Source organism: Equus quagga, chromosome 5 (genome assembly GCF_021613505.1).
Source record: "Equus quagga isolate Etosha38 chromosome 5, UCLA_HA_Equagga_1.0, whole genome shotgun sequence".
Taxonomy (NCBI): Eukaryota; Metazoa; Chordata; class Mammalia; order Perissodactyla; family Equidae; genus Equus; species Equus quagga.
This window is the reverse complement of record NC_060271.1, coordinates 80,097,379-80,114,852: the sequence shown is the minus strand read 5'-3', so window position 1 is coordinate 80,114,852 and position 17,474 is coordinate 80,097,379. Positions and strand designations below refer to the sequence as shown.

Genomic DNA, 17,474 nt, shown 5'->3' with positions numbered 1-17,474 from the left:
TCATTTATCCATCTTCCCACCAGAAGTAAGAGTCCTTGTCTAACATCCCTAGAAGGTGGTCAGCCCCGTGCTCGGGGAGGCAGCCTTTGTACTGCTGTCCAGGTGTTAGAAGGGTTACAGCGAGCTGATGTAGATTACCCTGAGTTGAAATCTACCTTTTTATTACGTCCGTTCTCTGGTCCCAGTTCTGCTCTCTGCTGCCATGTTTCCTAACTCTGAAGCCCCTCACACCCAGCACCGAGGCTGACAGTGTGGGAACATATTTGCAAAGGTAGCGAATCCCAGATGGCAGATCAATTGCCGAGCTCATCCTGGACCTCCAACTGGCCCCGGGACCCTGAATCCCTGATTCAAAGTGCCAGCTCCCTGAGGAAAGGTCCTAGCCTGTCAGCTGACCTTTCCCAATGACCCTTATTGCCCTGAGAAGCAGTGCAATGTAGTGTTAACGACACGGACTCGGACACCAGACTGCCTGGGTTTGAATCCTGGCTCTGCCACTTACTCACTGTGTGACTTTGGGCAGCTATTTACCCTCTCTGTGCCTCAGTTTTCTCAGCTGTAAAATGAAAATAGTAGTATCTACCTCATGAGGATTATTTAAGGTAATATTTGTAGAGCACTTAGAATAGCACCTGGTGCACAGGGAGTGCCATGTACATGTTGACAATAAATTAATTCTGAGGTTTTACCATGGAAGGCTGAGAAGCAATATCCCCAAGGGACTGGTCTTTCATGGTGAAGGAGAGAACTGCCCTCACCCTTGCCAGAGCTGCCCCCTCCCACCTCCCTCGTCCCCCATCGGTTTCCAGGGCGATGGGTACCAGATGGAGAAGAGCTGCCTGAGCTTCTTCCTCTCTGCTAAGGAGAGCAGGGAGCTGCCTTGTCAGCTGGGGATGACCCAGTTTCCTGGAACCCCAAACTGATGGGGAGCAAAGAGAACACTGTCCCCAGGAGAAGAGAATAGGCTCTTAGCCTTGAAACACTAGAAAGACCACAGCCACGTTTGCTCGTTTGCCAAGGTCATCGAGGGAGAAAACTAGGCCTGTGATGGAAACGAACTTCGGTGCTGGCCATTCGACCAGAAATGACCCAGCCAGGGCTGCAGTCCCAACAGCTTCTTCAGACTGCAGGAACCTGGGGTCTTCCATGCCTTAAACCTCCCACACCTCTGCTCTAATCCTGCCTATTTTTCTTCCACAGCTTCCAGCTTCATTTCTCCCTCTAGAACCCTCCCTGCTCCACCAGCTGAAAAAATGCCACTGGAGCTTTCCTGGGGGTTATCTGCCTCCACTGCCTGATGCAATTTAACAGGGTCACATCAGAAGAGCCCTCACCGAAGAGAAAGTGACAGCAAGCAGGGCCAAGAGAAGCAGCTGGAGGGCCATCAGGGCCAGTGGCTGGCAGCTCTGCCCTTTCGTCTCCTCAGTGGCTAGACAACCATCCCGCCTTTGGTTACATCGCACAGCGGCCGTCTCTGAGGGTCTGGAGCTTGGGAGAGCTGTACCTCACTGTGTGGGGCAGACATGGGCATCTCTCTCCATTCATTCCTAGGGCTGTGCTGTCTTTGCAAAGAGATAAGAGCTATTTTTTCACGGAGGCCTCTTCTTCAGAAGCAAGATGTGGAACTCTTAAGAACTCAGGCGTCGGGAAAGGAAAGTGGGCATATGAGCAGCTCTGCCAGGATCTAACATCAGTCAGGGGTCAGTGCTCAGGGCCAGCACCACCGGTTGGGGGCAAGGAGGCCACCACATCAGAAAGGCACCACTTTGGTCCTCTTCTACCTTCTCTGCGTTCTCCTCTTCTGACCGCTGCTGATTTTTTTTGGTGGGGGGAGTCTCACACCACTTCCTCTAACACCTCTTCACCACTGTCTTAGCAACTGTCCTCTCAACATATTCCTTAAAAACCATTGAGAAAGGTCCCACTTGTAGAGCCTCCACTAGCGATGCTTCTGGAATCATCCTATTCTTTGCCCAAGAGGAAGGCAGGCCTTCGTGCTGGGGGTGCTGCTCTGCCCAGACCAGCCAGGAGAGGGCAGACGGGACCCAAAGGGGCCCCTCTAAGAGCTGACTCATCCTGGAACCGCTAGCCTCCCCTTCTGTCAATTGAGTCCTAAAAATACCATCAGCAACACCTCTCCTTGTCTGAAAGGCCCTGCCCTCGCAAGTACTCTGCAGGGCCCACGTCTGCAGTTGAGGAAACGGAGGCTCGCGGAGAGCAAGTCCCAGAGCCGAGGGCACACAGCCCAGAGCTGGGGACCCCTACTCACCTCTGACCGCCTGTCACGCTGAAAGGAGCAAAAGAAGCATGTGCCTGGCATATCCAACACCACCTTGTTATCTGGTAAAGCTATAGGTTTTGTGTTTTCCTATAGTTTCTCCACCAGCTCCTCTAGGGGTCCCATGACCACTGACACTTCCCCCCCACCACCCTATCCCTTAGTTAGGAGAACATCATGGTGGGCACCCTGGATATCACCTTGGGGTTTCCCTGGTGTTCAAGCCTGCCATGCTGACACTCCACCTTGGCCTGCTTTTCACTCCTCTTGCTGGACTTGACCATGTTCACAGTCTTTGCAAACCATCCCCTCCAAAGAGAAAGAGACAAGAAGACCTACCTGTGTGGTGTCTCCTGGACACAGCCAGATGTAACAGGCATACCTCAGGCAATACATGAGCACGGTAAGAACTTTCATATGCCCTATTATGGGTTCTCCTGCTGTCCAATTGATGAACCCAGGCAGCTCCCCGTCCTGGGCACTGACCCCCAAGAGTTAGGTGTTGGTTGTTAGACAAAGGTGATATATTTTTTAAAGCCACAAAACGGATTCTAAGTGTGAAACTTTAGAATGATAAGGTGGCGCCAAAGCAGAGAAATAGGACAAGGCTTTTAGACGGCTAGGCTCACAGGACTCCCTAAATCACAGCCAATGGAGCCATGGCCTTTGCCCACAGGCCCCTGTCAGAGCCACTCCCCAGAGGACCTTGCTCACCTGTATCTCACATGCGGCCTGCAGGTGGAAGATCTTATAAAACGCCTCCTCCACGGTGTCCCCTAGAGCAACCACTCCATGGTTTCTTAGCACCAGGATCTGTAGAGGAGCAAATGGCCAATTAAACTGTCAGCCTTTTAAAATTGAACTAAGAGGGAGAGATTTTTCATTTTATTCAGATCAATTTCCATATCCAATCCCAGAGTCCTCCCCCCAAACTCCTTGCTCATTCCCCTACACAAACACCCCAAGGCTACCCTACATGTGTCTTTAACCCTAAGGAAGAGAAGATGCTTTTTAAAATCAGACTAAATAGCTTGGTGAGTTTCTTTGGGCAATGCCTGGATTTTCAGGCCTTGGAGAGCTTAGAAATCTGGAAAACCAGTGTTTGTGTTAAAGTGAATGAAATTACTTGATGTCCAATATGAGAGTCCAGCCTCACAAGCAACCTCTTGCCCCGTGACTTAGTCACCTTGGGAGTCAAAACCAAAGAGGGGGGCTCTCTGAGGGATGGCTCTGCAGAAGCAAGGGAGTCACGTCACCTCTCTGGACCCCAGGTTTCTTCTGCACGAACTCAGTGAGGCTCTGGCAGTTCAGAGATCCTACAGTTCTATGAAAGAGGCTGTCGTGACCTTCTAATCAAACTCACTGGTTTTACAGAAAAGAAAATAGAAGCCTAAAGGAATTGAAAGTCTCCCAGCTAATTAGGGGCAGAATCAGAACTGGAACCCAGCTGTTCTCCCTGTTGGTGCTATGTTTCTGACTCAGCCAGGTGCACGTAGAAAGGAGGGAAAGAAACAGAAATGAATTTATACCAAGAGCCTAACTCTCCAAGGCCCAGGTGCCAGAAACTCCTCTTAGTTGGTTTTATCCTCAAGAACTCTCTGAAACCAGAAGATGCTCACCTGGGAGCTGGGACACAGATCCATGTGTCAGATGTGCCCTTGCATACCTGGGCTGAGGCCTGGTGGCCTAATCATCACATCTTCTCTTGCTGAAAACAGCTGGAGTTTTTTCCTCTCAAGTGCCAGAGAAGTGGAAAGAGACCCTGGCCCACAAATGATTTTGCAGATAACAAATGCCTCATCTCTCAAACACTTGTAGCATTTCATAGATGTGAGCATCGCATCCCTCTCCAGGCACTGCTAACGAGGCTTTAGAGAATGTCAGGAGACAGTGGCAGGGACTGCTCCTCTGTGTCAGAGATGGGGAGACACGGACTCTCAGATGGGAAATGACTCAGGCGGTGACTGCCTTTCGAGGACAGGAGCGAGCATCCATCAACCCAGCCTTGGCTCGGAAACTGTCCACACTAAGCTCACCACCCCTGATTACATGCTGTTATAAAACAGACTTTAGGCTTCAACCAAACGATGATGAGACTGCATTTTTTTTCTTTCAGGTTAGCAAAAAAAAGTGATAACACTCAAGCTTGGAGAGATCTCAGGGAAACAGCATTCTCATATACTAGATGTTGTGGGGGAGGAAAGGGCAACTTGGCAATATGAAGTAAGAGTTTTAAAATGTGCACCTCTAGATATTTATCCTAAGGAAATCATCTCGAGCATACACAAAGATTTACATGAAAGGATTTTCATCACAGTGTTGTTTACATCAAGAGAAAATGTCGGAGGGGGGGGAACCTTCCAATGTCTAACTATAGTGGAATGTTCAGGTAAATGGTGGCACAGCCATTCATACAACGAGGCATAACTTAAAATAGCAACGTAGAAAATAGTTAATAACATACAAAGGTCTTTACTGTATATTGCTAAGGGAAAAAAGGAGAATATATTTTATGATCCTAGTTTTGTAAATATATGTGAATATATTTGGAGTGTGCACCAAAATCTCAGGGTAGTGTGGCAGAGAGAATTTTACTTCATTTATTTATGTGCAACCTCTAAACATTGTCCAGTGAACCTGTGTCACTCATGATGTTGGCAGTCCCACCCCGAAGCATCTTCCCAGAACAGCTGAGCCAAACCTTGCAGGTGGGTCCAAGGCACTTCTGCAGGTTGATCCGATCCGCTTCCTGCTCCATTTCGCCATTGAAGTCATAATAGGCCATGTCCCCCACCAGCAGGGCGTTGTGGGAGACAGGCAGGAGGCCCCACTTCATGGCTGACACCTTTAGTGAGATGACAGAATGGTTAGCACCTGCAGCTGCTGCAGCCCCTCTGTCACATTTGCCCTTTCCTCCGAGTGGCACAGTTAAGTTCTGCTCTGGGGACTGGTGTGGGGAGGGAACAGCACATGAGAAAGGCTCTCCCCTTTGACTCTCTCCACCTGGTTGGGGTCTTGCTTCCTTTCTGCTCTTCCACTGTCTTTCCATCACAGTTTTCACAGCAGCCATGTCAGTATATCACCTTCGAAAGCTGCTGCAAAGAATGTGCTCGAGAGAGCGAGTGCTGCTGCCCGCTCCCCACTTGGGAAGAGGCAGGGCTGGTGCAATGGGCACCAGGCTGGAGTGCAGCAGAGCCCAGGGTCTCCTGGACTGGGCTGGTGGAGACCCTTAGCCTTGAGGTCAGTGCAGAAACAGCCACAACTCCTCACTGACAGGGAACCCATCGAGAAGCCCCATTTTACCAGGAATGGGGCACTACAAGTGCCAGGGAACAGGGTTAAAACCTGCTGTAAGCACCATACCCCGTGCCCTGCCTTTTATTAAAAGCAAGGAGCGTGGAGAGGTTGAGGAGAGCTTCTTGCCCTCCTTCACTCATTTTGCCCCACACCTAAGTCCGGGCTCTGCGGAGATGGACACTCGACATGAATACATCATTCGGTCTTGGTCCAAATTCTGGAAGGTCTGAGCGCTGGTAACCGGCGTGCTTCACTGAGAGAGCCACAGGCCAGTGACAAGTCTGCTTTGCCCCAGTGGGTGTGTGGCCTGGGGGTCAGTAAGATGGGGTGAAGGTTGAGAAAACACCCAGAACTGGCTGTCTGCTGTCTTTCCAAGTGATGTTGCAGCGTCTCAGGGGCACACGGAAAAATTACCAGAGACGCTTGGGGGACAACCTGCTCCTGGAGAGTCTTCCTCCTACTCTCTCCCAGTTTTCCTTGCTCTTGTCACCACCTCTCAGCTCACCCTGGGCTATGAAAAGTGAGCAAGTCCAGGTTCCCACCATCTTATCTTCTATCAAGATCTCTCCTTACCAGAGCCTGGCTGTGGGGAGCGGGTGCCAGCCCTGGGCCCAACAGGACTGACCTGAGTAGAAACTCAGGAGGCACTGTCACCTGACTAAGCGGTGGCAGTCATGTATGTGGCAGGGCGGAGGACGCAGCGGAGTAGACATTACGCATCTTTACCTTATCTCTCCAAACCAAGACTTCCGTAGCTAGAAAAATGGAGAGGATGAGAGTGCCCACGTTAGGCATTCCTTCTCCTCACCTCGGCCTGAGTTCAGGAAATTTTTCCAGAACTATTGTAAATGATGAGATTGCTACCAGCTTTGGGGTCTTATGTCTTGCCTCAGGGAGAATCTCAGAGAAACGGTACCATGGGCCTGCTGCCGGCCTCAGGGAGCAAAACGCTGGCTGAGGAGCTGGCACTCACCGCTGCTGTGGCTGGCGTGTGCAGGTGGATAATGCAGCGCACGTCAGGTCTGGCTGCGTAGATGGCCGAGTGCAGACAGAAGCCCGTGGTGTCCACCGGGAAGCAGCTGCTGCCCTTCTCCACCACCTCTCCTAGGATGTTCACCTTGATCTGGGCCAGGGAAGAAGAAGAGACTTATGGCCGCAAGGCAGGCAGAGGCCCTCACTCCTCTCCCCGTGGGTGGACCAGCGCACACCTACCCACCCACGTTCACTCACTCCACCACACCATGAGCTATGTCTGTGCTTGGTGGTGGGGGGAAAAGAGCTGGTTCCTGCCCTCAGTCAGTGCCCAGTCTAACGGGGGACACAGGCAATTATAATTCAGCATGAAAAATGCTAGAGCAGTTTCTCAAACTTTACTCTGCCTAAGAATCACCTGGAGAGCCTGTCAAAAGGCAGATTCTGACTCAGCAGGTCAGGGGTGGGGCCTAGGAGTCTGCACTTCTAACAAGTTCCCAAGTGATACCTATGCTGCTGGTCCACAGAACACACTCTGAGTAGCAAGGTGCTAGAAGAGAGTCATTCACAGAATTCTCTAGAATGGGATAGGAAGAGTCTTCAATCCCATAAAACGGGGATCAGAGAAGCCCTCCTAGGGGAGATAACACCTAAACAGAGCCTTTTTCTTTTGTTTTTACTCTTTATTTTGAAAATTCTCTTTCATCATATACAAAGGTAAAGAGGATAGTATAATGAACACACGCACCAATCATCCAGAGGCTAGGTCCTAAAGGACAAGTGGAAAGTAGTCACTGCTCCTATAATCTGCTTTTGACTCCAGGTGGCTAGTAGGTGTCATGGCTAAAAATCACCCACTCGTGGGTGAGCGTGTGCACGCGTGTGCGTATGCACATAGTTGCTGGCGGCTGTGGCTGGCCTGGCATACAGTTAGGCCGTGGTGTCCCCTGCTCAACATAAGCAATCTCACAGAACGTCATCACCAGAGAAGGTCACTTTTGACTGTGACACAGCAAGACAAATAAACCACTCCTTAATCATGTCTAAGCACAGACAAAGCAACACTGTGCAAGCCCCAAAATGCCCAGCACCCCCTCTCCTGGCTAACAGGAGACATGGGTGCTGCTTCATCAACGGCAGCTTCAGCCCCTTGCTCCATTCCCCGCCTGCCTCATAGAACTTCCATCTGACAGCGCACCATCCAAGGTGACACCTCCATCCTAGGACCCTCCTCCAATCCCAAAACAAGCCCCTCCTAACACCCTCTTACTCAATAGCCCTCTGGTTGCCCGGGGCCATCTCCCTGCAGCTGGCAGTTAGCCAATTTATTGACTACACGTGTTCCTGGGCATGAACAAGCTGGATTTTAGTTCCTAAAAATCAGAATAGCTTTGGCCCTTCAAACTGCACCACCACGACATCCTGAATGCAGCACAAGGGGCAGCTCCACAGACCACCCTCTCCCCCACCCAGGAAAGCCCAGGCAGACAAGATGATACCAAAGGAAGGAGACAGACTGCTGTGGGGAAGGGACATGCTACTGGTATCATTTGCTTAGGCAGAAGCTTCAGTAAGATGTTCGACAAATCCCCTCTTACAAAAATCTGTTTTAAGTGAATTTTACAGAATGAACATGACTTCACGGTGGCTGATCCCTAGAAGTGGCTGCAACTCTCCTGCCTCGGGTCTTAAACCTGAGAATGTCCAACGCTGACCCCTGGTTTCCCTTCAGCCAGCTCCCCCACCTCCTCAGATGTGTGGCCTACTCAGACTTCTGTCTCTGGGATGGTCTCTCGGATCTCAAAGATTCCTTATCTCGGCCTCGGATGTGTGATCTGTTGTCACTCAATCGATCACAGCCTAACAGGGCAGCCACTATCCCATCCAGTGCCTTTATACATGTTAGGAGACAGCTACCCCCTCTTGAGGACAGCCCCAGGGGCACGGGGCTTGGTGTGTGGACACTGCCATTGTGCAAATGCAAAACACAAGCCCCGGGCCAGGACACGTTTAGTGAGCAGAGCACAGGTCTGATTTTACCCTCTCCTCTCTCCGTCACCAGCCGGGCTCCCTCTGCAGTGTACAAGCTGCACAACCAAACACAACAACCCTATCTCTACACCCACCCCACGAACATCCCATGACTCCCAAACCTGTAGCTCTAGGCTAGATGTCTTCCAAACCTAGGATAACCAAATGCCAACTGACTTCTCTCTAGAACGTCCCACCAGCTCCTCAAACTCAGTCCCACACTCCCAGACCAACGGATCACCAGGCCCACTAAGCCTGCTGCCCAGAACTTCCTTCCCGGCTTACTGTCTTAGCCCCAACCAGTTGGCCCAAAGTCAGTCTGCCCCACACTGCTGTCAGAGTACAGTTTCTACGACGGAAACCTCATTGCATCACTCATCTGCCTTGCAATGCTTGAGGCTCTGCGTGTCCAGCAGAATGAAGCCAAAGGGCTCTAACAAGGCCTTCAGTGCCATTTATCATCTGGTCCCTGTCCCCCTCCCAGCCTCTCATCCAGAGACTGAATACAGGAGCCAGACTCGGCCACTCACCTGTCCTCCCCAGTGCACTGGGATCTGGCCTGCAGCTGGGCTTGGCATGTGCCGTGTTCCTGCTGAGGACACAGTCGCCTCTGCCCAGCCTCTCCCTGCTGCCCTGGTCTAAGTCTGCTTATCCTGTGCGCTCCTGAGGACTCACTCCTTCACCACCGTTTCCACCTAGAAGCTCCTCCTTTGCCCCCTCCACTTCCTTCAATACCCTGACTGCCCCTTCTCTAGGCTCCTCAAGCTTCCTTTGTCTCTATCAGAACACTCTTCACTCTGAGCTCAATCACTGATTACCTCGCCTCTCTCCCTCACCCGACCATGAATGCCTTAAAGACAGAGCCTATGCCGTCCCTGTGTCTGTGGTCCCAGTCTGCCTTGGCCATGACCTCCTTGGGTGGCCCCGTGTGAGTCATTTACCCTCCCTGGGACCAGTGTTCTCTCCTGCCTGTAAAGTGGCCTTGGCAGTCCTCAAAGTCCTGCCACGCCCAGATACTCTGTGACTCTGTCAGCCTGCTCTTTTAACTGAGTCCCTGGACTCAACATGTGAGCATGTCTCAAGGCTGGCAGAGACCCCGAGGTGGTGTCCTCCTCTCCCAGGCGCATGGCACAGCAGCCGCAGCCCACACACCTAAACTGCTCCTAAGACAGTCCCCTCTACTGCTTTCCTCCTCCCACACAGAAATCTTTCCTGATCAAAAGCAGCTTCTGAAAGTTTCTTCCTACCACAGCTAAAAGGAGGAGGAGAACTGAAAGTGGTCCCAGACCCCCAGATAACACGGGCACTAGACGAGTCTTGCATTGCTTTGAGATGAAGCATTGGCTTTCATTCTAATGTATTCCCTGAACCGGGAAGGCCTCCCACTCCCAGCCTTTGTGGTCCAATCCCAGGCTCAGGACTCCAGGCCCCTCCCTCTCCGCTCCCTCCTACTGCACTTGCTGCCTGCATATTGTGTTTGGTCTCTTGGCCACGTCATGCTCTGGGCACTCAGTTTGTTTTTGTGTCATTGTGTGTTCTCTGCCCCACCAGATCACAAGCTCCACAAGGTACAGGACGGCAGTGACTAATCTGGAGATGACCTATCACTGTAGGAGCAGAGGAGGTGCTGTCATTTCAATAAGGAATGGGCAATGAGATGCTGGACTATACTCACCAGACTGGATGCTGTGACTTCACTGCAAGAAACTCCCTTAGGGCTAATCAGGAAGTGGTCCTGCTCCTTGCTGACTCTCAGCTGGAGGAAAGACACGTTCTCAGTGGCAAGGAGGGAGAGGGGTCATTTCCAAGGAGACTCTGCTTGAGTCCCCTCTTCCTCTGAATCCACTACACCCAAATCTTCCTCCTAAAAACACTTATCTCCACCCCACTGCCCAACCCATGAGAGATGAAGAAGACTTAGCCTTTGTTTGGAGCTGGGAAATGGAGCTATAATAGGAATCTCCCAGTGGTCAAGGGTAGCCCTGGAAGTAGGATCCAAGAGTACCCAGCTCTTCATCCAGAGAAATGTCCACTGAGCAGGTTATCTATTTCAGGTGACCATGGTGGTTGGAAACCTTGGAAGGGCTCATTCCCTGCATTTTGGCCAAAGGCCACCAGCAGTACCATGGCCATGCCAAGGGTCAGGAGTTCTCCCTTTGAATTTTGTGGGGTCCACAAACACAGTACTCCACCCCACTCCAAGATGCTGTCCTCACCGTGACGTAGGTGTCGCTCAGCTGGGCCCAGCCATAGAGGTCCAGGAGTCGGTAGACGCTGCTGATCTTGCACCGCATGAGCCGCTCCCCCTTGGCCAGGTTCAAGGAGTCGGCTGTGTGGAGGTCATTGATGGGCGTCATCATGGAGAAGTCTGCGGGGGACAGGGCAGGGACAAGGCAGCTGTCAGGGTCAGGGGCTCCCATCTGCCACCTTCCTTGTCCTAGTCCTCTCCAAATTCTCATTGGCCCTGCAACTGGACAAGAGACTTCTGCCAGCCGGGAATTCAACATTCTTTGACCCTTACCCAGGGGAAGAAAACCCATAGAACACATAGCTGTGCCCAAAAAGTCCTGTGCATATTCGGGTAAGAACAGCATACTTTTGGCCAAAAATTGTGGCAAGACTCAAGGCCACCGAATGCAGGTTCTCAGAACGCCAAGTTTACCATAAATCCTAAAGACGGACATTGAGTAAAATCAAGAATAATTTGCTGAGTGGAAATATGGGTACACTTCATCAGCTGGTTTTAATGAAGAAGTTTCTGATCATTAGGCCTGCTATCATCATCTTCTTTTAACTATGCCTTGTAACACAACTTATTCTCTGATTGGGAAACAGGGCAAATAGAAAGCCAATAAGCCAGGAAGTACATTCCTCAATTTTTTCTGTCAAGTCACAAACTTCCAGAAGTCACCGTGGCTGTGGTTGGCTGAAGGGATCGAGGCCTCAGGGGGGCCTCATCTGTTCCCCTCTGGATATGCAGTCCCTTGGTTATCTATGATTCTTTCTGGGAATTTTAGGGGGGATATGCCCCCAAAAGAGATTTGGAAATGGGCCTAGAGAGCTTGACAGTCTTTTCCTCAGGGCACCCAAAGGGTCCAGGAATTGTCCCATTAACCATGATGACTGCTGCCTGCACGCTTCAGGAAGGCAGAAGAGGGTGTCTGAGCCCCAGAGCTCCGATTAGTTAGTGTCTAGGAACCAATAAAAGAATCAATAGGAAGGGTTTCAGCTTAAAACGATGTCTGGCTGGGAGGCTCCTGATGCTGCCTCTCCCAGCATCCCCCTAAAAACTTTAATGGATTAAAATGTCTTTGGAAGCTTCCACCATCTCTATAAATCTCATTGCTACACAATGTGAGGTATGTCCTGTATCAGCTTTGCCATTAGTCGAAATGATGAGATTGTCTGCGAATGAGAGGGTGTATGGGTGCTGTTGGGCCCACAAAAAGCAAGCAGAGCAAGCCTCAAACACCCCACATCAGGAATACACCCTGAAAGGGTCTGTGCCCCTCAGACGTGGTACACCTCCAGGGCACGCGTCCAGTAAATGTGGTTGACAGGGACAGAGTGGTTCAAAGGCCTGGCTGAACTGGCAAGAGCAACGAGGAAATTCCAAAGGCAAGGATTTCTAATGCAAAGTGACCAGTCTGAGATCCTTCCTCCTCTCCAGGCCATGCCCAGACAAGAAATTACCTCTTTACTTCACCCCTGGAAGCAAGAAGGGAGGCACATCAAAGCAGAAGGCCCCTGGGTAAAGTGGGGGAGGGGAGGGGCTGCTGCTGAGAGGGTCTTCAGACCCAGAGTTCTTTGAATCCTTCTCTTACAAATAACTTTGGAGTCCTATTGATGGCCAGAATAGGTCTGAAGACATTCACTCCGTCATGTCTGCTGTGTTCTGTATCAAAGAGTCCTCCCTCCCAACCTGCGGAGCTTCGCTGAGAGGATTACCCACCCACAGGCCCGAGGTGGGAGAAGAGACTGGAGGGCACCACAGGAATCCCAATCCCCTTCTCTCAGGGTCTTAACAGAAAGAATGCTTACTCTGACCAGCCTCACAAAAGTTAGGACGGCTGAGCACCAGGTTTATGACTCAGATCTAACTGAGCCGTTTATTCAAAGTACTTAAGAAAATGCAGAAAAAGATGAAAACTCACCAAACCTCCTGAAAGCTAAGACTGAAGGACACATTATTGAGGAAAAAAAATTGAAGGTAAATGGAATTGGACAAAGAACCACCTATCTGGGTTTGAACTTACGACACTTGCGTTTCCCCTCTCCACACTCCCTGACTCAGACACCCTGGACGCGCACAGATTGGATTTTCAGGCATCCAACTGTCTTCCTAACAAAGGCTGATTGGTGAGGCAGTGGGAATGCTGGTCAGCCCTGTTTCTCTCTCAAAAGGAAGAGTATAAGGCCGGAGACACGAAAATGATGAGAAAGACTATGATAGGTGTGGGAGACAAAGACCAGAGAGCCAGCATATAGACATCAGTGTTGCTATAACAGGACAAACAATTTCTGAACTGAAAAAAAGACCTGTGTATATAAACTGTAAAGACCTACCACATTCCAGGGGGGAAAACTCCATAAAAAGAAAAAACCTACAACAATGTGCTTCCTGACAGCATTTCTGAAACACAAGGATAAGGGGGGAAATCTACAAGCATCTAAAAAAAATTTGGTTACCTACAAAGGAACAAAAAATAGGCTGTCTCAGATTTCTCTGTTACAGCAACAGATGTCAAAAGACAATGCTATAGGAGAATTACAAAAGACAAACTCTAAAATAAAGTGACACAAACAGGTAAAAATAAAAGGATCATCAAAAGTATGGCAGGCCAACGTAAAAAGAAAAACAAACAGAGGCCATAATGTTATCAAAGTAGAAGTCAGGAAAAATCACATTCTTCTGGACAAAAAGGGCCATTTTGTAGGTCATTTTATGTGGATTAAAGGTATAACCCATAAGGAAGCTATAGTTATAAAGAAGACTCATGCTTGGAATAACATTTCATCAAGACGCACAAAGCAAAAGCAATTATAAATACAGAGAGAAGGAAAAGAAGTCAAATACAGTGGGAGACAACACAACTCTCATTTTTTACAAAATCAAAACCAATAAATGAAGATATAGATTAAATACTATGCCCTAGAGATAGAGTCTATACCCAGATAGCACTTAAAAATATTATTAAGCCACAAAGAAAATCTCAATAAACCCCCAACACAGACATTAAATAGGCCACATTTGCTAAACATTATGCAATAAAACTAGATATTATCAACAAATCTTTGAGAGAATATAAACTCAACCGCTTGGAAATGAGAAAGCACATTCTCAAACAGCTCTTAGAATAAAAATAAATCAAAACAGCAACTACAAACTATCTAGAAATTAACAATAAAAGAAATATTACAGGGGCCGGCCCCGTGACCAACTGGTTAAGTTTGCACCCTCTGCTTTGGCAGCCCAGGATTTCACCGGTTCAGATCCTGGCCACGGACCTAGCACCACTCCTCAAGCCATGCTGAGGCGGCATCCCACATAGCAGAACCAGAAGGACCTACAATTAGCATATACAACTATGTACTGAGGGGCTTCGGGGAGAAGAAGAAGAAAGAAATTGGCAACAGCTGTTAGCTCAGGGCCAATCTTTAAGGGGAAAAAAAATGAAGTATTGTGTCAAAATTCATGGGGTAAAACCAAATTTATACTCAGAGAAAGAAATCCATAGCCTTAAATGACTTTACTATTGAATTAAATATGAAAATAAACCAAATCCATTTTATTCTATTCTAGGAAAAATATAAAGGACAAAATAAGCCAAAGAAAAGTTATGGAAAATAATGCATATAAAAACAAAATCAATGAATTGGGAAACAAGAAAATTAGTGGAACCAATGTGTAAATCCAAGAATTGGCTTATGTGAGAAGATCTGTGAATAAACCAACCCCTGGATTGGCCAATGAAGAGAAAGTGGGAATACACAGCACCAGGAATGAGAACGGGATGTCACCTCACCCACAGCAGAAACTTACATGATAAAAGCAATATTGTAAATCACTCTAATAATTTTCAAAAGCTCCATGAAATGGATTTTTTATATAAAATATATGACCAAAATATACTAAGAAACAGCAAAATAATTTTTTAAAGAACCCTAGATGAAACTGAGAAAAAAAATATAGTTATCAAGAACGTTCTAGATTGGATGGCTTTACAAGTGAATAATAAATCTTCAAGGAACAGAGACTTTCTATCTTATTTAAACTCCATCAGGGCAAAGAAAGGGTGGGAAGCACCCTGATTCATCTTATGAAATTGAAGCCTCAGTACCAAGGGCTTCCCCAATAGTGAACTGCTGACCAACCTCATGTGCAAATATGGATGCAAAACTCCTTAATAAAAGTCTGGCAAATCAAATCCAGACGAGTATTTTTAAGAGAATGCATCAAAACTAGGAATGATTTATTTCAGGAATGAAAAAAAGAGTTCAATATTCAGAAATCTATTAATATAATTCATCATATCAATAGTTCAAGGAAAGAAAATCAGTAAGTGCCCAAAGTACATTTTATAAAATTCAACATCCATTTCTGAGGAAAACCCATACTGAAGTAGAATAAAAAGATATGTCCTCAACATGATAAAGAATAACTATCTCTTGTGGTAAAAAAATTCCATTAGGGGCTGGCCCAGTGGCACAGTGGTTAGGTTTGCACACTGCACTTAGATGGCCCAGGGTTTGCTGGTTCAGATCCCATGCGTGGACCTATGTACCACTTATCAAGCCATGCTGTGGTGGGCATCCCACATATAAAATAGAGGAAGATGGACACGGATGTTAGCTCAGGACCAATCTTCCTCAGCAAAACAAAAGAAAGAAAGAAAAGAGGAGGATTGGCAGCGGATGTTAGCTCAGAGTTAATCTTCCTCAAAAAAAAATTTTTCCATTAAAGTCAGAAACAAGACAAGGATAATTACTCTCTTATCTATTATTAAACATTGTACTAAGAATTTTAACAGATGCAATGAGAAAACTGGAAAAATAAACCAAAGGGTAAATATTGGAATAAAGGATGCTAAATGACCATTATTTGCAGGTTATGTGATTTTCATATATAAAACTCCAAAACAATTAACTGAGAGGATATTAGAAGTTAAGAGTTCAATACGGGGCTAGTTTAAATAAATATATATATTCACCAATTTTCGGCAGCTACAATCAGAAAGTTGAATGAAGAATCATTTAAAATAACAGGTTATATAAAATTTCAAGGATAAACCTAAGAAATTGGTAGGGACTATATGAAAATACTCACTTTTCTGATGGACATTAAAGAAGACTTAAATAGAAGACACACATCAATTCTAAAAAGATTTAAAATTCATTCATGCAAAACTTTTTTAAGCACCTACTATGTGCCAGACACTTTTCTAAGTCCAGGACACTATTCTAGGATATAGCAGGGAACAAAACATACAAATACCCTTTCTAGGTGGACCTAACATTCTAATATAAAATTGTAAATTTGTAAATTCTGCACCACATTAATCTATTCATTTAATGTCATTCCAATCAAAATCCTAAAAGGAATTTTTGGAGGTAGATGGGGAGACTTGACAAAATACTTCTGAACTTATTTTAAAGAACATTACAAATAGTGAGAAACAGTACAGATAGTTGAGAAAAATTCGCAGATGAATAACTAAGGGTATTTTATCCGATGATAAAACACGTGATGGTGTTTCTAAGCATGCAATCAAAAGCAGAACACACAAGGAAAAATAACAATGGATTCAATTACACGGAAATTAAAGAATTCTACAACACGAAAACATCCTGGACAAAATTAAAAGGCAAAGGCAACACTGGAAAAAAACTGCAATATATTTGACAGATAGTAGGGAAATTGCCTTACTTTATAAACATTTGAAAATCTGTAAGAAAAGAACACACAAGTAGGAGAATTGGCAAAGGATGTGACAGGCAATTTACTACAAAAAAAAAAAATCATGCCGATATGTGTGTGAAAATATATCCAACCTCATTAGTAATCACATAAATGCCTGTGAAAACACAAATAAAGTACTACTTAGCACCTATCAAATCAGGAGGATGAAAGGAATGGTAATACACACTACAGATCAGGGTGGAGGAAACAGGCACTCCATTGCATCGCTGGTGGAAATGTAATCTGGTTCCATCTTTGTCCAGGGGAATTTGGCATATGCATTAAAGTCTTTAAAACATGCATCTACTTCAATCCAGCGAGTCTACTTCTCGTAATTTATCTTAAGAAAACAGTCATGGACACAATCACAGATTGATTTACAAGGAGGGTTACTGCATCGTCATTCCCAAGAACAAAAAGTTGGAAACAACCTAAAAGTCCAAAAATGGGAAATTGATTAAAGAAACTTTGGCGTATTCAGCCATGCCATAGAATAGCCATACATCCCCCCAAAATTATATTATAGAACTCTATTTTATTATGTGAAAAATTAATCAAGATATGTTAAGGCTATTAAATTCGTACATATCATGTGATTCCACTTTTGTGTGCACAATCTGTTTGGTAAGAGAAAAAGGCTGAAAGGATACACTGCAAAATATTGATAATAGTCATTTCTTGGTTGTAAGAATACAGTATAGTGATTTTTATTTCCTAATTTCCAACTATAATCCTGTGTTTACCTTGTTGAGGGGAATTATTTTTCGATGTTTGTTTCCTAAAGGCTGTGGGCAAAGCCTCGGGGCCCAGGAGCATGGGTTCCTGCCTCGCCCTGTGTGCTCTTGGCCCTCATCTATGAAGCCAGGATGGCCGGTCTGGTGGGGCAGGGAGACACTGGCTTCAAAGGCCTCCTCCCATCCCCCCACTCCATCTCCA

The 17,474-nt window shown here is 46.9% G+C and overlaps 1 protein-coding gene across 1 annotated transcript in view; it reads right to left on the bottom strand.

Moving 5' to 3' along the window:
- The window catches only part of ADD2 (adducin 2), a 99,110-nt gene that overhangs the window by 19,359 nt on the left and 62,277 nt on the right, over positions 1-17,474 (bottom strand). The window contains exons 5-9 of the mRNA XM_046662415.1: positions 10,795-10,946; positions 10,254-10,334; positions 6,549-6,698; positions 4,980-5,123; positions 2,993-3,091 (exon numbers count right to left, since the gene is read on the bottom strand). Of these exons, the coding sequence (XP_046518371.1) occupies positions 2,993-3,091; positions 4,980-5,123; positions 6,549-6,698; positions 10,254-10,334; positions 10,795-10,946 (626 nt within the window). The remainder of the gene's footprint in view (positions 1-2,992; positions 3,092-4,979; positions 5,124-6,548; positions 6,699-10,253; positions 10,335-10,794; positions 10,947-17,474) is intronic.